Source organism: Pseudochaenichthys georgianus, chromosome 1 (assembly GCF_902827115.2).
Source record: "Pseudochaenichthys georgianus chromosome 1, fPseGeo1.2, whole genome shotgun sequence".
In the NCBI taxonomy this organism is placed as follows: Eukaryota; Metazoa; Chordata; class Actinopteri; order Perciformes; family Channichthyidae; genus Pseudochaenichthys; species Pseudochaenichthys georgianus.
In genome coordinates this window covers 10,333,209-10,352,272 of record NC_047503.1, presented here as the reverse complement: position 1 = coordinate 10,352,272, position 19,064 = coordinate 10,333,209, and the positions used below count along the sequence as shown (strand labels likewise).

The 19,064-nt window shown below is 41.0% G+C and overlaps 1 protein-coding gene across 7 annotated transcripts in view; it reads right to left on the bottom strand.

Moving 5' to 3' along the window:
- Window positions 1-19,064, bottom strand: part of ctnnd1 (catenin (cadherin-associated protein), delta 1) — a 52,664-nt gene that overhangs the window by 2,655 nt on the left and 30,945 nt on the right. For 6 of the 7 annotated variants that reach the window (XM_034085102.2, XM_071204386.1, XM_034084785.2 and 3 more), the window contains 11 exons: window positions 15,801-16,002; window positions 10,808-10,925; window positions 9,587-9,743; window positions 8,305-8,322; window positions 8,020-8,085; window positions 7,764-7,891; window positions 4,314-4,464; window positions 4,030-4,225; window positions 2,972-3,165; window positions 783-830; window positions 582-664 (listed from right to left, as the gene is read on the bottom strand). In XM_034085102.2, the coding sequence (XP_033940993.1) occupies window positions 582-664; window positions 783-830; window positions 2,972-3,165; window positions 4,030-4,225; window positions 4,314-4,464; window positions 7,764-7,891; window positions 8,020-8,085; window positions 8,305-8,322; window positions 9,587-9,743; window positions 10,808-10,925; window positions 15,801-16,002 (1,361 nt within the window). The remainder of the gene's footprint in view (window positions 1-581; window positions 665-782; window positions 831-2,971; window positions 3,166-4,029; window positions 4,226-4,313; window positions 4,465-7,763; window positions 7,892-8,019; window positions 8,086-8,304; window positions 8,323-9,586; window positions 9,744-10,807; window positions 10,926-15,800; window positions 16,003-19,064) is intronic. The other variant, XM_034084954.2, reaches the window with a different exon arrangement.

Here is a 19,064-nt window from a genome sequence, read left to right as displayed (position 1 = left end):
TGTGTGATAGAGAAAGGTGACATACAGGAGGTGGTGAACAGAGAGGGTTATAGAGGGAAAACGAGTAAAAGGGAAATAAGGTCATCAGACGAGAAAAGAAAGAAGGGTTATAAAAAGGTTAGTTTATTGTAAGGTCATGTTTCAGGGGGAGAAAAAAGAACATCGGTGAGAAATGTGTGTGAAACACACGGATCAAAACGCAGTGCTTTAACAAGACATGCATAGACATGCTGTCTGTGGGTGTGTGTGAGAGCACGTCCGTTCACACGCTAACATTCTTAGCAGGAGGTGAGGATATTGGTCCGTGTGTTGTCCTGAAACCTTAAAAAGTTGTGTGTGTGTTGCACATGATTAACAACTTTCATATTTCCAAATGTTTCAGCTCGGTGCCCAGAATGCTGATGGGTCCCCAATCTGCTGCTCCATACTTATATATACACTGCATATGGATACTACCTCACATAACCCTACTTCAAAACATCCAAACTATCCCCTTAAAGTGCAGTCATGCAGGATAACGTGTGTGGGAAGAGTGAGAAGAATGTGTGTGTGTGTGTGTGTGTCTGTGTCCAGGTTTTTACCTGTACTGCATTTCTGTCAGCAGATTCGAGTGTGTTATCCAGAGTGTTCCTTCTGCCTCTCTGGTCCAGTGTGGAGTAGGCATCTGAGGGAGAAAATCATATGTTAAACCACAGGTGTTTTAATGCAGAAATATCACTAACATTGACAAGTTAGCCTATTATAAAGCTGTGTGCGTGTGTTTTTTTAATTGTCCCACTTGCCTGGTCCCATGTCGTTCAGTGGAATCATTTCCCGGTCCCCTTTGCCCCCTGTGTGTACAAAAAAGAGATGAGAAATGTTATAGCAGTTAGAGAGCCAGTGTTAGCAGCCGGACCATCTCCTGCCAAAGATAGATCAGTGTGTAGTAGGGATGCAACGATATACCGAATATCGCGGTAAATAAATGTCCCAATACCGTCGTGAGACTGACAATCTACCTCGCTTTTTTAATTTTTTTAAAAATATATTTTTGTTTTAAACCTTTATTTAACCAGACGGTCCCATTGAGATCATCGATCTCTTTTTCAAGAGAGACCTGTCCAACATGGCAGCAAGTAGGGTACAACATGAACATAAAACAACAGAACACAAAAGGACATCATATTTACAGGGCTACATTTACACACCTAGAGACATTGACAACAGGGTTTCCGCTAGGATTTTTTCTCGCCGGTCAAATGTCCGGGCAGAATTTATTTTACCGGACTAATTTGAAACTTACCGGTCATATTTCAATAATAATAATAATAGTTGTGTAGCAGAGTTTCCGTTAGCATGTAATTACCGGACTATGAGCAGATATGCTTCAGTTTAAAACTCAGTTCACGGGTCTCATTTTTATATTGCTTCAGTTTATAATCGTAACAGATCGAAAAATTCAGATTCATTTTTCAATAAATGATTCCACAAACAACAAACAACATAATTATTACATTCAAACAAACTACTTGTAGTAGATAACGTACATTATTCAGAAGTTTACATCAACTTTGAATAATAACACGGGAGAAACGGATCCTCTCTTTTCCCCTCTCCCTCCCTCTCTCGTGGACTTGTTATCGCGATATTATCGTACCGTGAGTTTTTGGTATGGTTACATCCCTAGTGTGTCGGAGTGTTTTGGAAGAGTTTCAAGTGTCAGACATGAGCCAGCGAGTTTTTGCAAATATATTATTTACACTGTGTGATGGGTGGATTTTAGTAACGTTACAAATCAGGGCCAAATAGCTTAAAAGATCTTTTGAACATTTGAAGGGGATTTTTCTTTTCCATAAAGGTAATGACAGATAACCCTGTTAAGGATTATCTTAAAATCCCCACAGTGTAAACCCTTTAATGTGTCCTATGATAAGCAGGTTGAGACAAACGAGTCCATTACAACTCCCATTTCATTCCCTAAAGGTCTGCAAACAGCCTATTGTCATATTATATGAATAACTTATTATCAGCAGCACGTGGAAATGGAGTGCAGATTATTTTTAAAACATCGGTTACATTTGTAAAATGTGAAGCATTACTGTGGAGATTAATTCTAGTGTTTCCCCAAAAGAAACACTAGAATTAGAGCTCTTCAATGCCCTACATCAAAAGCGGCAAACTCCATATCTTCATTAAATCAGTCTTTAATCAACCAGAATCTGACCTGTGTGCAAAGTCATTCAGAAGTCAAGTACAAAGCTACATCTAAAGATCTACATCTAACCCCCAACGGTTCAACTTCGACCAGTATACAATAAGTCATCTTTATGTTTTTGACTTTAAATTAACAATGAAATATACTATGAACTAATAATGCTGTTAGAGCAAGTTTTGTTTTGGGACAAAGTGAAGAGGAAGCCTGTTAAAAAGAGACAATATGGTCAAACTGTGTGGAAGAAGCAACAACAGTGTTCTCTTATTGGAAAGTGACGGTGTTGAAAGGGGAGACCGAGTGGGTGCAATGTGTAAACGCTTGCAGGCCGGATTCAAACCTGGGTTCTCCGCACAGTAACTGAGCCCCAATACATGGGCCGCTAGGTCTGAAAGGTGAGCTCTACGGCAGCGTGAAAGCTCGAGAAAGTTCTTAACCGTTGGATTCTTTGAGATTAAAATATATTTAATAGAAAAAAGACAATTGAATCATCTTGTTTGAGTTTTCGATTTGTTTCACCTCTGAAAGGCCTATTTCCTCTGTGAATTGTTATATTTTCACTCCAGAAGGACAACATCAAGCCAGCTTCACAAGCCAGACAAGTCATCCCAATTAGGATCAGGCTAAAAGCTTGAAAGATTACCAGTTGGAAAGGTCTATTTTAAAAGGTGTCTGAAGTGGCTTAGAGAAACAATGTGAGGAGGCCACGCAAATTCTTCTCAACAAACAATCCTTTTACTGAATAGACATCAGACACTTGCTTCCACTCTGGCTCCTGACCTTTGTCTATGAGCGGCAGGGTGCTGTCCTCGTATCCTCCGTTGGCCCTGGTGTTGTTGCTGGGGGGGTTGAGGTTGACCATGAAGTCCGTCTTCTTCCAGCCGTCCTTCTCCAAAGTGCGCCGCAGCTCCTTGTAGCCCCACACGGTCTGCAGCACCAGGCCGGCTCCACGCACCTCCCGCTCAGAGCGATTCCTGGAGAGGGAAGGGAGTGAGACATATTCTCACAATAACAATCTAACTATAGAAGCACCTGAAACATTGTTGCACGCTATGATTCTCTTAAATCTTCAGTATTGCATCACCTGCTGGTCTCAAGTGAGACTGCGCTGAAACCAAGTGAGCTTTTTCATAAAAAGTGTTTGATAACAAATCCTTAAAGCACCCTGACCGAATGACTTCGCACAATCGGCCTTCTCATTCACAACAATCAAGCATTGGAATATGCTTCCAGCTGACCTTTAAACGAGCACAGACTTTCTTTCTTGTTCCCATGGTGCTACACAATGGCTATTGAGCAAACAGTCATGCCTTGACTGCAAATGGTGGTATTAGTTGCAATGAACTGTAACATTGTATATGGACTGTATTTATTTGTATTTGATCAGTTTTACAATTTTAAGTGTAAAACTGTTTAATGTTTTCACTGTTAGTTTCATTGTTAGTCGTGTATCTGCCCAGGGAGGGACTGCAGATAGAAGTAGGTAAATAGGCTAAGACCATCCTTTCTTCTCTTATGATTATAGTATTTTTATGAACAATAATTACTTTTCTTTTTTTAAACTCATAATGGATGCACGCATTTCAAAAGGTGCAGGTTTAACTGGAGAAAAACCTGTAAAACACCTCTTAAAAATTGCACAGCTCTTCCACACCTAAATTCAGATATAATGCACATTATTATATTCTTTAATAGTAATTTCTCACATTATTGTTGCACTTATTTGTTTGTATGCACCATTAAACACTACATCAAATGTCCATGTGTAAACCTACTTGGCAATTACCCTGGTTGTGAATGTGACCCGGCAGAGAACGATCTCAAACATGAACCCTTACCCGTCCTTGTTGATGAGCACGAGTCTCTCGATCCCCTGCGAGGATCTGAGGGTCTTGGCAGACTCCAGGCTGGAGCCCAGCACCTCCTGGAGCGTGCTCAACACCGACACCACCGTCTCCTCCGACAGCGCTCGCACCGGCTGACTCTGCCCGCCGCCGGGCAGGTTGGCCACCAGGTGAGGCACCGCGTGTTTCCCTGACAACAGCAGCATGAGAAGAGCGTTAAAAATGTTGATAATATACTTAAATACTGACGCTTTTAGCTCATTCCCTCCTAGTCTCACCTAGGAGATCTCTGTTGCGAGCGTCGATGGCCATGTTGCGCAGGGCTCCGGACATGGCACGGACCACGCGGTCGTTGCCGTGGGCGAGCAGCTCCGTCATCATGGGTAGCCCCTTCTCGTGCCGCAGCAAGGCGCGGATGTAGCGCCCATACTGAAACAGACAATTTTCCTTCATTAAATCAGAGCATCAAGTACTCCTTATGACACAGACTGTTGCATTTTATGAGAGCAATGTGTGTATTTCCTGCTAAAGGAGCTCTACTGAGTAGAAACACCACTGTGCTATAAGGGACCTTAAAGACTATTGTGTTTAAACGCATGATTCATGAGTAGGGTTGGGTATCGTTTGAATTTCCACGATTCTGATTCTACTTTTCGATTTTGAGGGGCAGGGTAAAAAAAAAGATTACGTTCTTGTTGAGAAAAACAAGCATATCTGCCTTCTCAGGCATACCAGGAAGAAATGTTTGAACATTTTAAAGCAAAATGCTTCAATCTGGTGCACTTTAAGCAGAATGACTAGAGACTAGATCTAGGGGGTACATAAACACCCATATGAAAAAGATCGGTTCACATCTTAATAATTAAATAAGTATGTGAACATAACCAATAACAAATACATGTAATGTATTTTATGTTTGTTGTTCATTCATATCTTATTTTACTATTTTGTTTATGCATATTTTTTTATCTCTCCAGTTTAAAACGATATGTCTGGTTTACTGTCCTATAGTTTACATTGGAATGATTTCAAACCTGTTTTATCCCAATAATTATAAAGGAGAGCCTTGGAAATATGTGTTTACATAAATTGTGATCAAAACGTTTGAGACCCACTGAGATAACTTAGACTAAAGTGAACTATCTAAACACTCAGAGTCCTTTACCTCACTGAGCTGTAGTCAACAGCCTCTCAGTCTGACTGGAGAGGACTCTCCCTCCACATCATTGTAGAAACATCTTCTTCTTCTATCCGTTAGAGCCGCTAGCACCAGATGCTAATAACAACAGCGCCGGTTCCAGTGCACCCTCCCTTTCTCCCTCGCTCACTCGCACTTTGGCTGTGAGCTGCGGGCGCCAGATAAGCCAACATCCCCCATTTTCATCACTACGGCCCCTACACACGGCGGCGTGCGTTGCCGCTTCAACGCTTCTGCCCATTCACTTTGAATGGGGTGACGTCACGATTCGCCGAACTGCATTGTGGGAGCAAAGCGTAGCTTTTCTCGCGGTGCTCGCTGCAAAAGTAGAGCAATGTTCTACTTTTGACGCCTCGACGGAGGCGTCAGCCAATCAAATCCCGTTTATGCAAATCTGCCAGTACAAACGCTAGCCAATCAAACCGCGTGTATGCTGGGAGAGCCAGACCGCAGTTCATTTCCTCATATGCCAAAAAATAGAGGAGAAAATAATCGTAGCGGTTGGGAATCACCCGGTGCTTTATGATCAGTCCCTGTTCACCTACCGGGATACAAACCGGAGGAGCCAGGCATGGAGGGAGGTGGCACAGACAGTGGGTGAAACTGGTAGGTTTTCGCCTATTTGGGGAGTTTATATCCAGTGTACTTCGTTTGAACATTGCTATTGCTTTGTATGCAGGCATAGACAGTATTTAGCCAGCATGGAATGTTGCGTAAAATAGCACCATAGGCATTAATGTCATAAATGTTCATCATATAAAGTGTGACATGTAAAACCTTTTATGCAATTGACAGGAGAGATTCATGTGATTGGTTGTTGGTGACGTTGCTCGCGTAAACTCCCCGAGCTCAAGACACGCCCACCGCCAAGCGGCAACGCACGCCGCCGTGTGTAGGGGCCGTTACAGCGCCCATCGTACAGGGAGAATGAAAAGTGTAACCGGATGAAAAGGGTGTTACCTTTACTTAATTATGAATGTTGTTACATCAAGGCCGAAAATTAGGATGAGCCCCAACGGTCAAAACATTTGTTTTCCCTCCCAGAGCTGCCAGCGCAGCGCCTCCACAGATCTGGCGCCCTAGGCGAACATCTATAACGCCAGTGCGACGGGCCGGCCCTGGTCTCAGGAAGTGTAGGTACAACGCTACATTTCCCGCCCCGCCGCAGTCATACAGTAGGCTACGGAGAGCGGGAGAAACATTTCCTCAGGCATCGAAAAGCGGAACCGAAATTCACATTTCTAAATGATGCCGTTGGCATCGAAATGTTGGAACCGGTTCTCGGTAGCCAACCCTATTCATGAGTCATTTTTTAAGTGGTCTCCTTTTACAAAGCAATACAATTATTTCTAACCTTTTCAATATATTCTTATATAAACAAGTGCGAAAGGACTGATTCTTAGGGATGATAATCACAAGTTACAAAATGTTATCGATTCTTTTGCAATAATTATTTTTGATTTAAATAAATTAAGCCCCACAATCCCTTCCATTTGTATAAAGTCACATAACTACAATAGGGTTAGACAATTGTATTACTGGGCTCTTCAAGGTATTTCAATGAAAAACAATTGACATACCTCTAGTTCTTAATTTCTGACATTTAAGGAGGTGGGCTTGAACACAATGTGGAGTGGACATTTCTAAATAAAGGCATTTGACCACCTTCAAAACACTTACAAAAACTCACCTCTTCAATCTGGCTTTTGATGTGTGATTGTTTTTGTATTATTTGACTTTAACTATATATATATTTATTTGTTGTTTTTTTCTTTTCATTATATCTGTAAAGCGTCTTTGAGCACCTGTAAAAGCGCTAACAAAATACATCTATTATTATTATTGAACAACTAGTATTCAAACTCCCATTTCCCCGGATTGTTCCATTCACTAATCTACGTGCAGCAGTCTTCACCTCTTAGCCACAGTCCTTATAAAGTCATTCAAGACTGGATATAAGTCCTTTAACCCAGGAGTTACTGTTTCCTCTGCAGTAATGAGTGGATTGACAAGATCAAATAAGAGGTATTTGGGGTCATGGACAATTCCAATAAAAAAGCCTTAGTCCATTCCCAAAACATTTAAACATTTAAACGACTAATATCCTACTGTTAGACATGCTGCATGATTTAGGAGCTGTACACAGGTCCATGCTAGCTCGGGTTCTTAAAATCTAAAGCTTCATTCACTTGACAAGCAGCCAAACGGCTCTGTGCCGATGTCACCGTTTAGTTTCTGTGGAGGAAGCTCTCCCCCTCGGCGTTGCGCACCGCTCAGAGTTCAAGTTAATTTACTTTGACATCACAGACCTTCCCATGCTCAACCAATCAGATGAGAGCTGTATGTAGCGGCATAAGATAGCAGGGGAGCTAACCATACAATCTAAATGGAACTGACTTGTTTCCGCCCAACCTGAGTGAGTAAAGACAGAATCCCTTATTATGTGAATGCATTAGGACACTGTGTGTTTCCTCAGCACAGGGAGTGTTGGAGAAATAGGAAGAAGATGATAATGGATAGGAGGTCTTACAGTCCAGCGTCCGGCACACAGGTTCTGAACGGCTCCGGCCGAGGCCTCCAGCACGGTGGGGTTCTTGGACTCTTTTAGCAGAGAGGTGTAGATGCGGACCACCTCGGGATGGAACAACAGCTCGTAGCCTGCAGGGGGAAGAAGAGAGGATAGCAGGAAAGAGAGGGGAAGATGAAGTGGTAAGCAAACGTATATATAATTTGAAGAAATACATAATTCTTCTTAGTTGTTATGTACTGTAAACGTGTGTAGTTACCTTTAGCAGGCACGGTCCTCTTTGGAATGTCTATTATGTCTGCAGCTGCATCGTCATCTTTCTTACCTGAAATTGAACACAGAATCTAAATATAATACATTCATTTAGATTAATTAGTTCTACTGTTTATTCTCGTTAGGTGAAATGAATGCTATGACTGAACACTGAGATGCGTGAGGCGTGCATGTTAGTACTTCCGACCTGTTAGCTAGTCATTTACTCCATTACTACGACAACAGCAGGCAGCGGAAGCAAAGTGAAGTCATACAGAGGTAAAGAGCTTACCTTTGGAAAACCACTCATCTGTAGCCCAGCGCAGAAAGGGGGAGATAGGGAGAGGAAGACAGGAAGAGGAGGAAGAGAAAGCATTTATAGTAAGTAAGAGGAAAGCAGCCATAACTGAGCCACCCAGTTAACACCTGCTCAAATCCCGACAGCACTTCCTGCCACCACACACAGATCAGCAATGAGACATGCCAAGTGTGAAGGCCAATTAAAGCAGGTCATTTTATAAACACACACACACACACACACACACACACACACACACACACACACACACACACACACACACACACACACACACACACACACACACACACACACACACACACACACACACACACACACACACACACACACACACACACACACACACACACACACACACACACACACACACACACAGCTATGTATCAGTTTGTTGCGGTTATATGTTTCCGTTTAACCGACCTGAATATTATAAATACACAGAAAAGCATTTCATCCACAAACTAATAAACTGTGTGTGCTTTCAAAATGTCGAATGTTATCTGTTTATTGTCAAGCTTAAAAACCATTGATATAAAGAATCATGTATGTTTATATTTCACAGAAAAGCAGGCTATTTCGAATAAAACGAGTACCATCAATAGACTTGTGTAACTAGAAAATATTTATATATGAAACCAGTGCCCTCATTGTAGAGACAGAGTTGAAATGGGGAGACAGAAGGGAAAACATAGATATTCATATGTTACTTATATGCCCAACATTGTTTCTGTATTGCCTCATTATATCAAAGTAAAAGGAACATTTCAAAAACAAAAGGAAACTATGAGGGAGGGTATTAACACTGTAGCCAGATGCTGAGGGACTTTATAATAACATGGTCAAAGCCACAAAACGGTAGAAAGGGGGATGGGGGGAGGGGGGGTTGTACTCTCAGCGAAACACAAACAGAGTGCAGCAGGAGAGAGGATGAGCTTTCTCAGAGTTGGGGAAATTGCTGACATTCCTGAGTGGGCGAGTGGTTGTGTGTGTGTGTGTGTGTGTGTGTGTGTGTGTGTGTGTGTGTGTGTGTGTGTGTGTGTGTGTGTGTGTGTGTGTGTGTGTGTGTGTGTGTGTGTGTGTGTGTGTGTGTGTGTGTGTGTGTGTGTGTGTGTGTGTGTGTGTGTGTGTGTGTGTGTGTGTGTGTGTGTGTGTGTGTGTGTGTGTGTGTGTTGGTATCAGTGTAGCGACACACTGCTGTCACAGTGACACCCCCCCACAGATGTTGCTCCTCCTCCTGACTCTCTGTGACACAGACCTTTGCTCTTGCGGGAGCTGAAGCAGCCTCCCTTCTGGCTGGAGGGGGCGGGGCCCTGGTTGAGGGGCGCGGCCTCCTGGTATCGCTCACAGCCGGGGATTTCACGGTGCACGTGATAGGACAGGTTCCTCAGCAGACACACGCTGTTCTCTATCAGCTGCAAATACGGAGGGAAAACGGCGTGTGAGGTGGAGAGAAGAGACGAGGGGGAATTATTGCCATGCAACGTGTTTTTAAAACATCTGGACCGTGATCGTGATAAAGATTAGTCACAAACACGCATCATCACACAGAGCCAAGCTGCTGGGGTGTTGCAGTGGAGCAGATTGATCCCTTCTAAACTGTGAAATATGGATTAAGCAATACTCTGCAGTATTTATTCAACTGTGTCGTATTCTCAATTCATTATCAATCAGAGCAATACTCATAACTGTTCTCACATTTTGTGTAAGAATGGGGTTTTCAGCATTAATATAGTCAACACTCATGTTTCATATTCATCATTATGTTTTATAGTACAATGTGCACATTGGTACTTTAACTACTCTATGTTTATAGACATTTTTTATTTTAAATTGACTATATGCAGGTTCAAATAAAATTAATTAGAGCAACTGGTATAAAATTAAATTTCCCCCAGAAATAAAACATGTTTGAGTCATATAAACTGATTTTTAGCATTATTATCATTATTAATACAAATACACTACTTCTACTTTATATACTGTAATATACACTTTATTACATGTTTATTGTTGTATATATATATATATATATATATATATATATTGTAGTATAATGTGCACATTTTTACTTTAACTCTATGTTAATATAACAGTTTATTAAAATGTATATAATAATATTTAGATTTAATAACAATGTAAAAAGTATTTCTGAGTCAGTGAAAAGACAGGTGGAGACAAAATATTGATGTCTTTAGTTAATACCTTCTAAAAACACAGCATATGTGTTGTGACCAGTTGTCCTTTTCTTCAAATAAATTACTTTAAATGTAATCTTTATTACATTTAAGAACCCAGTCATTAGGAGTTTATTGAAATGTAAATTGAACACAACCCCACTATTATGCTGATGATTGTAGAGCAGTGTCTTAATTTGCTCCTGCTAGATACAACATTAATTAAAAAAATAAAAACCTGGTGGTCGTCCTTTACATAAAATAAAAAAATAGACGGGCAAACAGATCAGAGTTTCATTTACCTTGTTGTCGACGTCTTTACAGTCAATCTGGGATTGGACGATGTACATGAGCGAATCCACCAATCCCGTGCACTCCCTCAGCTTCCTCCGTGCCTCGCTCCGCTCTGAACTCACATTTCTTCAGGATAGAGGAAAGTTGAGAAGAGGAGAATGTAAAACAAAACGTGGATTAGTGGTGTGAAAGGTCGGGGGAATAATTGAGGCGGTTAAAGAGGTTAAAGGTGAGAGAGGAGGGGAACGAGTTCATTTAAAATGACTACAAAAGGATTCCTGCACACAATGCTTGAACACGCCCCCACCTTAAGAGTTGTTTGAATGAAACTCCTGCTTTACAAAGAGAGTACAGTTTGGGGGGGATCCAGTTTCAGCTCTGGACCAATTTCTCTATGACTCAGTGCTACTTAGGACAGGATGGATTGAAACTTGTTGAAACTGAGACCCGGTGAGTTCATTCATTGGTGAGGAAGGCATGTAAAGAAAGGAAGATGGGGGGGGGCTGTTTGGAATGATACTCAGCCTTGCTCTTTTGTTTTGGCTCGATATTCCCAGTGACAGGCCCCGCCCCTCTCACACAATGCCAGGACACATTTCCTACCAGAGGATGGGGCACTGATTTAACCTCACTGCGTAGTTCAGGAGGTTTGTTTACACGTTGTAGGCGGCAAACAAAGGTCTGTGTTATTGTGTGACTTTGGTGTTTAAGGGTTGGTTCGGTTTAACTAGTCACACAATAACACAATATGGCTGACGAATCAAGGCAACAGTAGATACAAGCAACTTTTATGTTTGGCGAGTAATTTACTTATTTTGTCAATGGAGTCTGGAGCAACCACTTTCAGCAAGTTACTTAAAGGGGCCATATTATGTTAATTTCCAGGTTCATATGTGTATGTGGTGCCTCTACTGCAGGGGTGCCCAACCAGTCGGTCGATCGCGGGGAGATTCCCAGTCGATCGCGAGATGTGTCTAAAAATAGAACAACAATATTCTGTTTTATCGTTAATGTCCTATAACATAATCTTCCTGTGCCAGAATAATGCACTTGAACGCATCAAAGCTTTGTGATTGGCCGGCGTGACCCCATGTGTCGGGGCGTGGCTGGTGGGTAGTGGGCATAGTTCGCTGACGTTGTCCTTGGCAACAGGAGGGACATTCCGCACACACACAAGACCGCAATTATGGCAGAAGCAAAAAAGCCCAAAATATATAATGCGACGCACCTTTGGGGGACAGTAAAAATAACAGAAGCATTTCAACAGGTTTTTGATGTAATAAAAACTCAAGTTAGATATCGTTATTAATCAGCTGTAAGTTTTAGTTTGAACTTATTCATTATAATTATTGTACAAAATGGTATAAGAATGCAAACTTAAATTGATTATAGTCTATTATCAATTCAGGTTAAGAAACTAGTGTTGCTTGCATCCTATTTTAAAGGCATTTCTTTTTATACTCGACTAAAATGCAAAAAAAAGGGTTTGATTCTATTCATTTTGTCTTTTTATTTCGCTTTGGCAGCAGATTCCTGTGTAGCTTCAGATCTGAGTTGTCTTGTTAGTAAGCCTAATTTATACTTTTGTAGCAACACTATTTGTATATAATGGCAAAGAAAGCGTTCAGAGTCTTTTCTTTTTTTCCTGTGTCATATGTGGCAGCACTGTTCAATGTTTCTTGAAAACATTACCCACTGTAGTGACGTGTGAATAAACTCCAACTCTGTATCAACAACACTGTTGTGTAACTTCAGTTAAATACTTGTATGTGTGTAGATTAGAAAGAGGTAAGATAAAGGATCTGCAGTATTTTATGGAGTATTAATCGTACAAAGGTCAGTTTTATACAAGTAGAAGTGTGTATTTACCTGGTAGCAGGCTGTCAGTAATGGCTACGCCTCTCTATTTGGACTGGTAGATCTCGGCAGACTGGCAACTTTAAAAGTAGCTCTCGGTTCAAAAAAGGCTGGGCACCCCTGCCCTACTGTGACATGTCTCCATGCTTCTATGTTCAAAAAGCTCTTTATTTTTCCTCATACTGCCTGTGCTGCAGCACCTCTTTTCACCCTCTGTCTGAAACCAGAGCCCAGTCTGCTCTGATTGGTTAGCTGGCTGGCTCTGTTGTGATTGGTCAACCTGATGGAGATACCCGCAACTTAAATGTGTTGGAGCAATAGCCAATAGAAGCGTCAGTGTTACATACTACTGTCAGTGTGAGTCCCATTGAGGCAACATCTGAACGTGGCTTTTGACAAGTTCTATACTTTATGTTCATTTCTTTGCCTTTCTGAAATTCCCAAGTCATATTAAAAAAAACTCTTCTTAAAAGACTAAACCAAAATAAAGTCTAATTTGTATATAGACTCAGTTTCAAAACACATTTTCTCTACATTACCTAATTAGATCTACAAATAGTATTTTAAAGATATATTAAAAAGCACGTGTTTGTTACCGATCCTCTTAGTAAATTACACCATGATCATTTTAAATATTTGTATTTAATTAACAGGGATGCTGCACATTATTACACATTTCTGTAAATGTGCCAAGAGGCTATTTTTTATCTGTAGTCCCTGGACTTTTGAAGGATAATGCAAATTGTGTTACAAATAGGGTCATTCCCTCTTATTTAGAGGACCATACCGCAATTTAAAAACCAGTCAAATAATCGCAATAAGCTATTTTTTTACATATTATGCGGTGCTACTCTTGGTCAATTTTATTTGTAATGATCTTGAACTCAAGCGTCTGGTCATAAGTGTATGATACTGTCCAGATCATTGCGGGGAATACTGAACTTTATAAACCTTTAACATACAGAGTTATTCCCACAGACTTCTCTGTAATGAACCGAGTGGTCAAAGGGAATGCATAGATAACAGCCTGAACAGACTGTTCTCACTGTGCGAGTCAATGCCCCACCGTCCTCTGCTCGCCTCTCCCTGTGAACCCTCCTCCCCCGCCCGGTCTCACAGAGTCACTGTGAGGACACACTTCTATTAAATATAAGCAGATATTATATTTAATAAATAACCTTTAAGTCTTTTAATGGGCAAACAAATAAGATCTTCTGTCAAAGTAAAGGCTTCTGACGTGCACAATAAACCACATGAATCCTTCTATTTCTTTTTACTGAAAGAGTAGCTTTCTATACGTTTGGTTTAAATGCTGTCAATGTGGATATTATCCCAAACATTTTTTTTAAAAGCAATCTGAAGCTAAATTATAATCCCACAAAATAACCATTTGTTCATTATTTGTTTATCACATGTTACCCTAAGTACCTGAAAAACCTTTTAAATAAAATGTGGAATTGTATTAAATGTGGGCCTTGTCTGACAGCAAAACTAACTTTTCCTTCTTCTTGACATATTCATTTTTAAGAAAACTGTATCATTCAAAGCACTTTCACACAAACGACCTTCATTGAAGTGTTTTATATAAGAGTTTAAGGATTAAGCTGAACGAGAGTCTGTAAACTGATGTGTTTATATAGTTTTGTTTGTTGAGCACGGCTTCTGTTAACTTAAATGTATCAAGAATTTACCATATTTGCAACAGAGGGCATTTTAGGAAAATGAAGTCTGTACAAGAGTTTAAAAGCTAACATGGGGTGAGAGATGATGTACAAATGTACAGTTAGCTGGTGAAGTATTCCTTGAAGTGCAACAAAAGCTTGTAGAATGGGCCAGTCAGCTGATTGGCGCATTCTTTTCTATTCGGTTGAATTGTTATGGCCTTCCTCATCCACCTCTGCCACTCTGTTGAGCAGGCCTGTTTCCATCTTCCTCAGTACATGAACCCTCCCTCCTCACACCTCAGGCCTATTCAAAATGGCGGCCCGCGGGCCAGATGCGGCCCAGCCTCCCACGGCAGTACAGACCATGAACACGACACTCCAAACCACCAAACCAAAACGCAGCACGTTTTTTCAAAGTGCATCTAGTGCTGCTAGCAACGGTGGCCCTATGATAGCAACTCTAAAACATGTCTCTCTCAACTCTGAAGCGTAAACAGAGACAAAACGGTCATTGATCTTGTGGAGCAGATGCGCGCATTCCAAGTCAAGCTGGACCTTTTCACGACCAACTTGAGTACGGGTCAGATACTGCATTTTCCAACGCTCCACAAACACATCACATCCCCGGCACAAATCACGGATGTGATGACAGATTTCATTGCGAGGTTGAAAGAGAACTTTGCCGGTCGATTGGATGGACTTGCTCTGCCCACAGAGGTGATGGGCTTTGCCAGAGACCCCTTCACTGTTGCAATAGAGGGGGACGTATCCACCAGAGCAAAGGAAGTGGTCCCCTCCATCGACGAGGGGACATTTATACTGGAACTTATTGACATGCATTCATCCGTAACCATGGCACAAGAGCAGCGCACTAACGGGCCAGCGAAGATTTGGAGTGACGTTAACAAACAGCAGTTCCCTAACATTCGGAAAGTAGCGATCTGTGTGCTCAGTATGTTTGGATCAACATACACGTGAATCAAGCTTTTCCCACATTAACTCAATACAAAGTAGCACTCACTGCTCCCTGTCTGACAGCACTCTTCACCAATGTCCAATTTTGATGTGCATGTGTCATATGTATCCAATTTTATTTTGTATGTGAGGACATTCATTAAGACTGCTATTATTGTATTCAGTTAAATGCACGTTGTGATGTGCCTGGTTCAAAAAAATTAACCTGAATATTGTACTTCTAAAGCAAACAAATGTAATGTACTTTTTTTATGCACTTTGAGATGCCTCAGATTCTGTTAAATTAATGCTAATGTGTTGTATTTGTATGCACTTTTTTGACGTACCTTTGTTAGATGAACAATGAATAATAATGGCATGTTTCTCATCGCAGTAATATGTGTTGGTTTAAAATGTGTCATTACCCGCTTTTTACAGGCCGCTGAATGTCTGGCCAGCTGAATTGTGTAGTTATAAAATCTGGCCCAACTGATTGTGTAATTGAATAGCCCTGCTCCTCCCTTACCTCAGACAGCCAGCCGTGTTGGTGAGGGCCGTCTCCCACTCCAGGTGTCTGGGCTTGCAGTTTTCCTCCCCCCCTCCCGCTCCATTGCTCCCTCGCTCCCAGCCAGAATGGGGCACCATCACCTCGTCGGAGAGGGCGTGGAGTGCGTGGTCCACGATCTCCATCTTTACCGAGTCGTGAGACGACAGGTTCCACAGCGTCCCTGGTGAAAACAGATAATATTGAGTTGTACTTTATTTAATAGTTATATTTTAGAGCAGTGTTCCCAAACTTTTTCAGTTGGGCCCCTCTTGGGTAATTGGAAATATTTTCGGGACCCCCCCCAACCCGGTTCCCATCTATATTGGTAGGATTAATTGTATATTGTTGTAAAAACATAACATTTCTCTGCTGATAATAAGAAGACATAAAGATCCAACTATAATTTTATATTTTATTATGGATTACACATGAACAAAAGTGCTTGTAATAGATACTGTGAATTAATTTGGCCTAATTAAAACTGGTTGGCCTTCTTCCCTGAGTAGTAGATTTTTAAATTCAAATGTATTTAAGGAAAATATATTAATGAACTACTATTTCTACTGCAGGTTGCAAACGATCACAACACTTTACCATTCCTATTCCACACATAGCCTATCAATCACTTGTGTGTGCTTGCTTTCCCTTGCAGATCTTCTCAAACCGGGGCTGTTGTTTTGAGACTGCCCCTCTCAGTTCATTCTCAATGTTCAGCTTTAATCTCCATTTCGTTTTGATGGCAGCAACAGCAGAAAAGCCTATTCACACAAGTAGGATGTTGCAAAAGGCAGCATTATGCCCACAGCTCTCTGACCAATGAGATATTTTCGAGCAGTGTTTGTTTACAATTGAATAATAATTAGGGCTGTCAGTCGATTAAAATATTTAATCGCATGATTGTCCATAGTTAATCGCAAATTAATCGCACATTTTTTATCTGTTCTAAATGTACCTGAGAGGAATATCTTTCAAGTTTGTAATACTCTTATCAACATATGAGTGGACAAATATGCTTTATGCTAATGTTTATTATCATTTGAACAATGACAAATATTCTCATGAATATTAAACACAACAACCTGGAAGCTCTCTCATTCAATACAAATGGTGTGTGTGTGTGTGTGTGTGTGTGTGTGTGTGTGTGTGTGTGTGTGTGTGTGTGTGTGTGTGTGTGTGTGTGTGTGTGTGTGTGTGTGTGTGTGTGTGTGTGTGTGTGTGTGTGTGTGTGTGTGTGTGTGTGTGTGTGTGTGTGTGTGTGTGTGTGTGTGTGTGTGTGTGTGTGTGTGTGTGTGTGCAACTCAAGGCATATGCTCGAACGGGAGCTGCCTGGACGCTGCAATCATGTTGCACTATCCGTGCTGACTTCTCCTACAATGTCCCACTGTCTGCTTCCTGCATAAAGTCAAGTGCTCGGCGCAGTTGTGGCGAAATGTCGCTCCTCTGTTTTCATTTAAACAGCTCCTTATATCCGTTAGCGCAGCTAGCTAGCACCAGATGCTAACAACAACAATGCACGTAAGGTCTCTCTCGCTCGCTCGGGCCACACATACACACACCCTCCCGGTCCTCCCGATGGCCAGTCGGTGCCTGCCGGTGAGCGTGGAAGTGTGGTCTGCCGCAAGCGGGCGGCAGGAGCGGGGCTGTCAGCATCAGCTTGTAGATGGTATTTTAATCTCGATGCGCTCTGAAACTACGGGGCGGCCGAGGACAAAAAATACACATGCGTTAATCGCGTTAAAATAATTAGTGGCGTTAATTTAAATGTTCGTTACCGCGTTATTAACACGTTAACTTGACAGCCCTAATAATAATACATTTGATTTATATAGCACACTTTAAAAACAATGTCATCTCTCAAGGTGCTTCACAAAGCTAAAAGGAGAAAATAATAAAATCTTCCCGCGACCCCCCTGCAGTACCTCTGCGACCCACCAGGGGTCGCGCCCCACAGTTTGAAAACCACTGTTTTAGAGTTATTCTTTTTTCTTTTGGTATTATGTTGGCTTTAATGGAAAAGTAGCACAGTAATACCATGTTTTGATACCTTCTAGAAGTTAAGCTTCACAATAAAGCATTTAAAACCAGTTAAACCCCACGGGGCAAAACGCAACATCTTGCAAGAAACAGCGTCTGGGGGCTTTTTAAAAATTAATAAACTATGAATGTGTCATACCCACTTAACGGGAAGAAACTCAGCTTTCAGACAATATTAACCATGCTTAGCTAAACGAAACAAAAGGGTGATAACAAAGGCTCTGAATTAGCCCTGAACGAAAAATGCTAACGCAATCTTTACAAACAAGATATTGATTAGCAAGCTGAGATTCCACAGATTCCAGACATAAGTATCATCACTGAGCGATCAGATCTCGCGACAGGGGAAGCAAATATTGGCTCTAACGGTTAAAAAGAGATGTCAATCATCAAAATCGTCCGATGGGTTCCAGAGATATGGAAAATGCACCCAAATGACCCCAGAAGAGGTTTTTTTTCTAAATCTCTCTAAAAAGGTCAAATTTCACTTGTTTTGCATCAATGTTGATACAGGGTACTTATTATATGTTATAGTTTGGATTCCTAAAACGTTTAGTCTACTATCATCATTCAAGGGTGGTTTTCACTATAAGTAATGTTTTTTGGACGGACACTATATCATTTAATAATGTTTACTATGTTCAATCTGAATTTACTTTAAAATAAAAAAAGATCTGTATTGATTCTGACTTTTCTACATCCAACTCACAGGTTTATCATTGCTTTGAGATTATTACTTTACCCCTTTTAGGAGGGAAGATATAGTCAATTGTTCTGGGAATGTCATTTTCGAGCCTGAGGCCTGAACAACAGGCTCGGGGCTAAACTGGTTTTAAACAAAAACATATTCCAAAATATACTTTCACTCTTGCATAATAAACGACATGGCTAGAGCATAAAACATTTACAAACAACTCTAATACTATATGAAGCTGGAGAAACATACAAATATATCACGCACACAGGCTTTTTCCGCAAATCCTTTGGTATACATATTTGGTATTGACTAACTATGTGCCAAGGCAGAAGCGAAGGAAGATAAAGGAAGAAGCATTTATAAATGGGGCATTCATCATTTATTGTTCTATTCCCCAATAAAAAAGACATGTATGCTTTCCATTTAAAATTATTATTGCAAAGTCGTGATGAAACAAGAGTGATAAAAGTCAGATATTGAAGAAACTGCTTATTGAAAACGCAGCTATCATC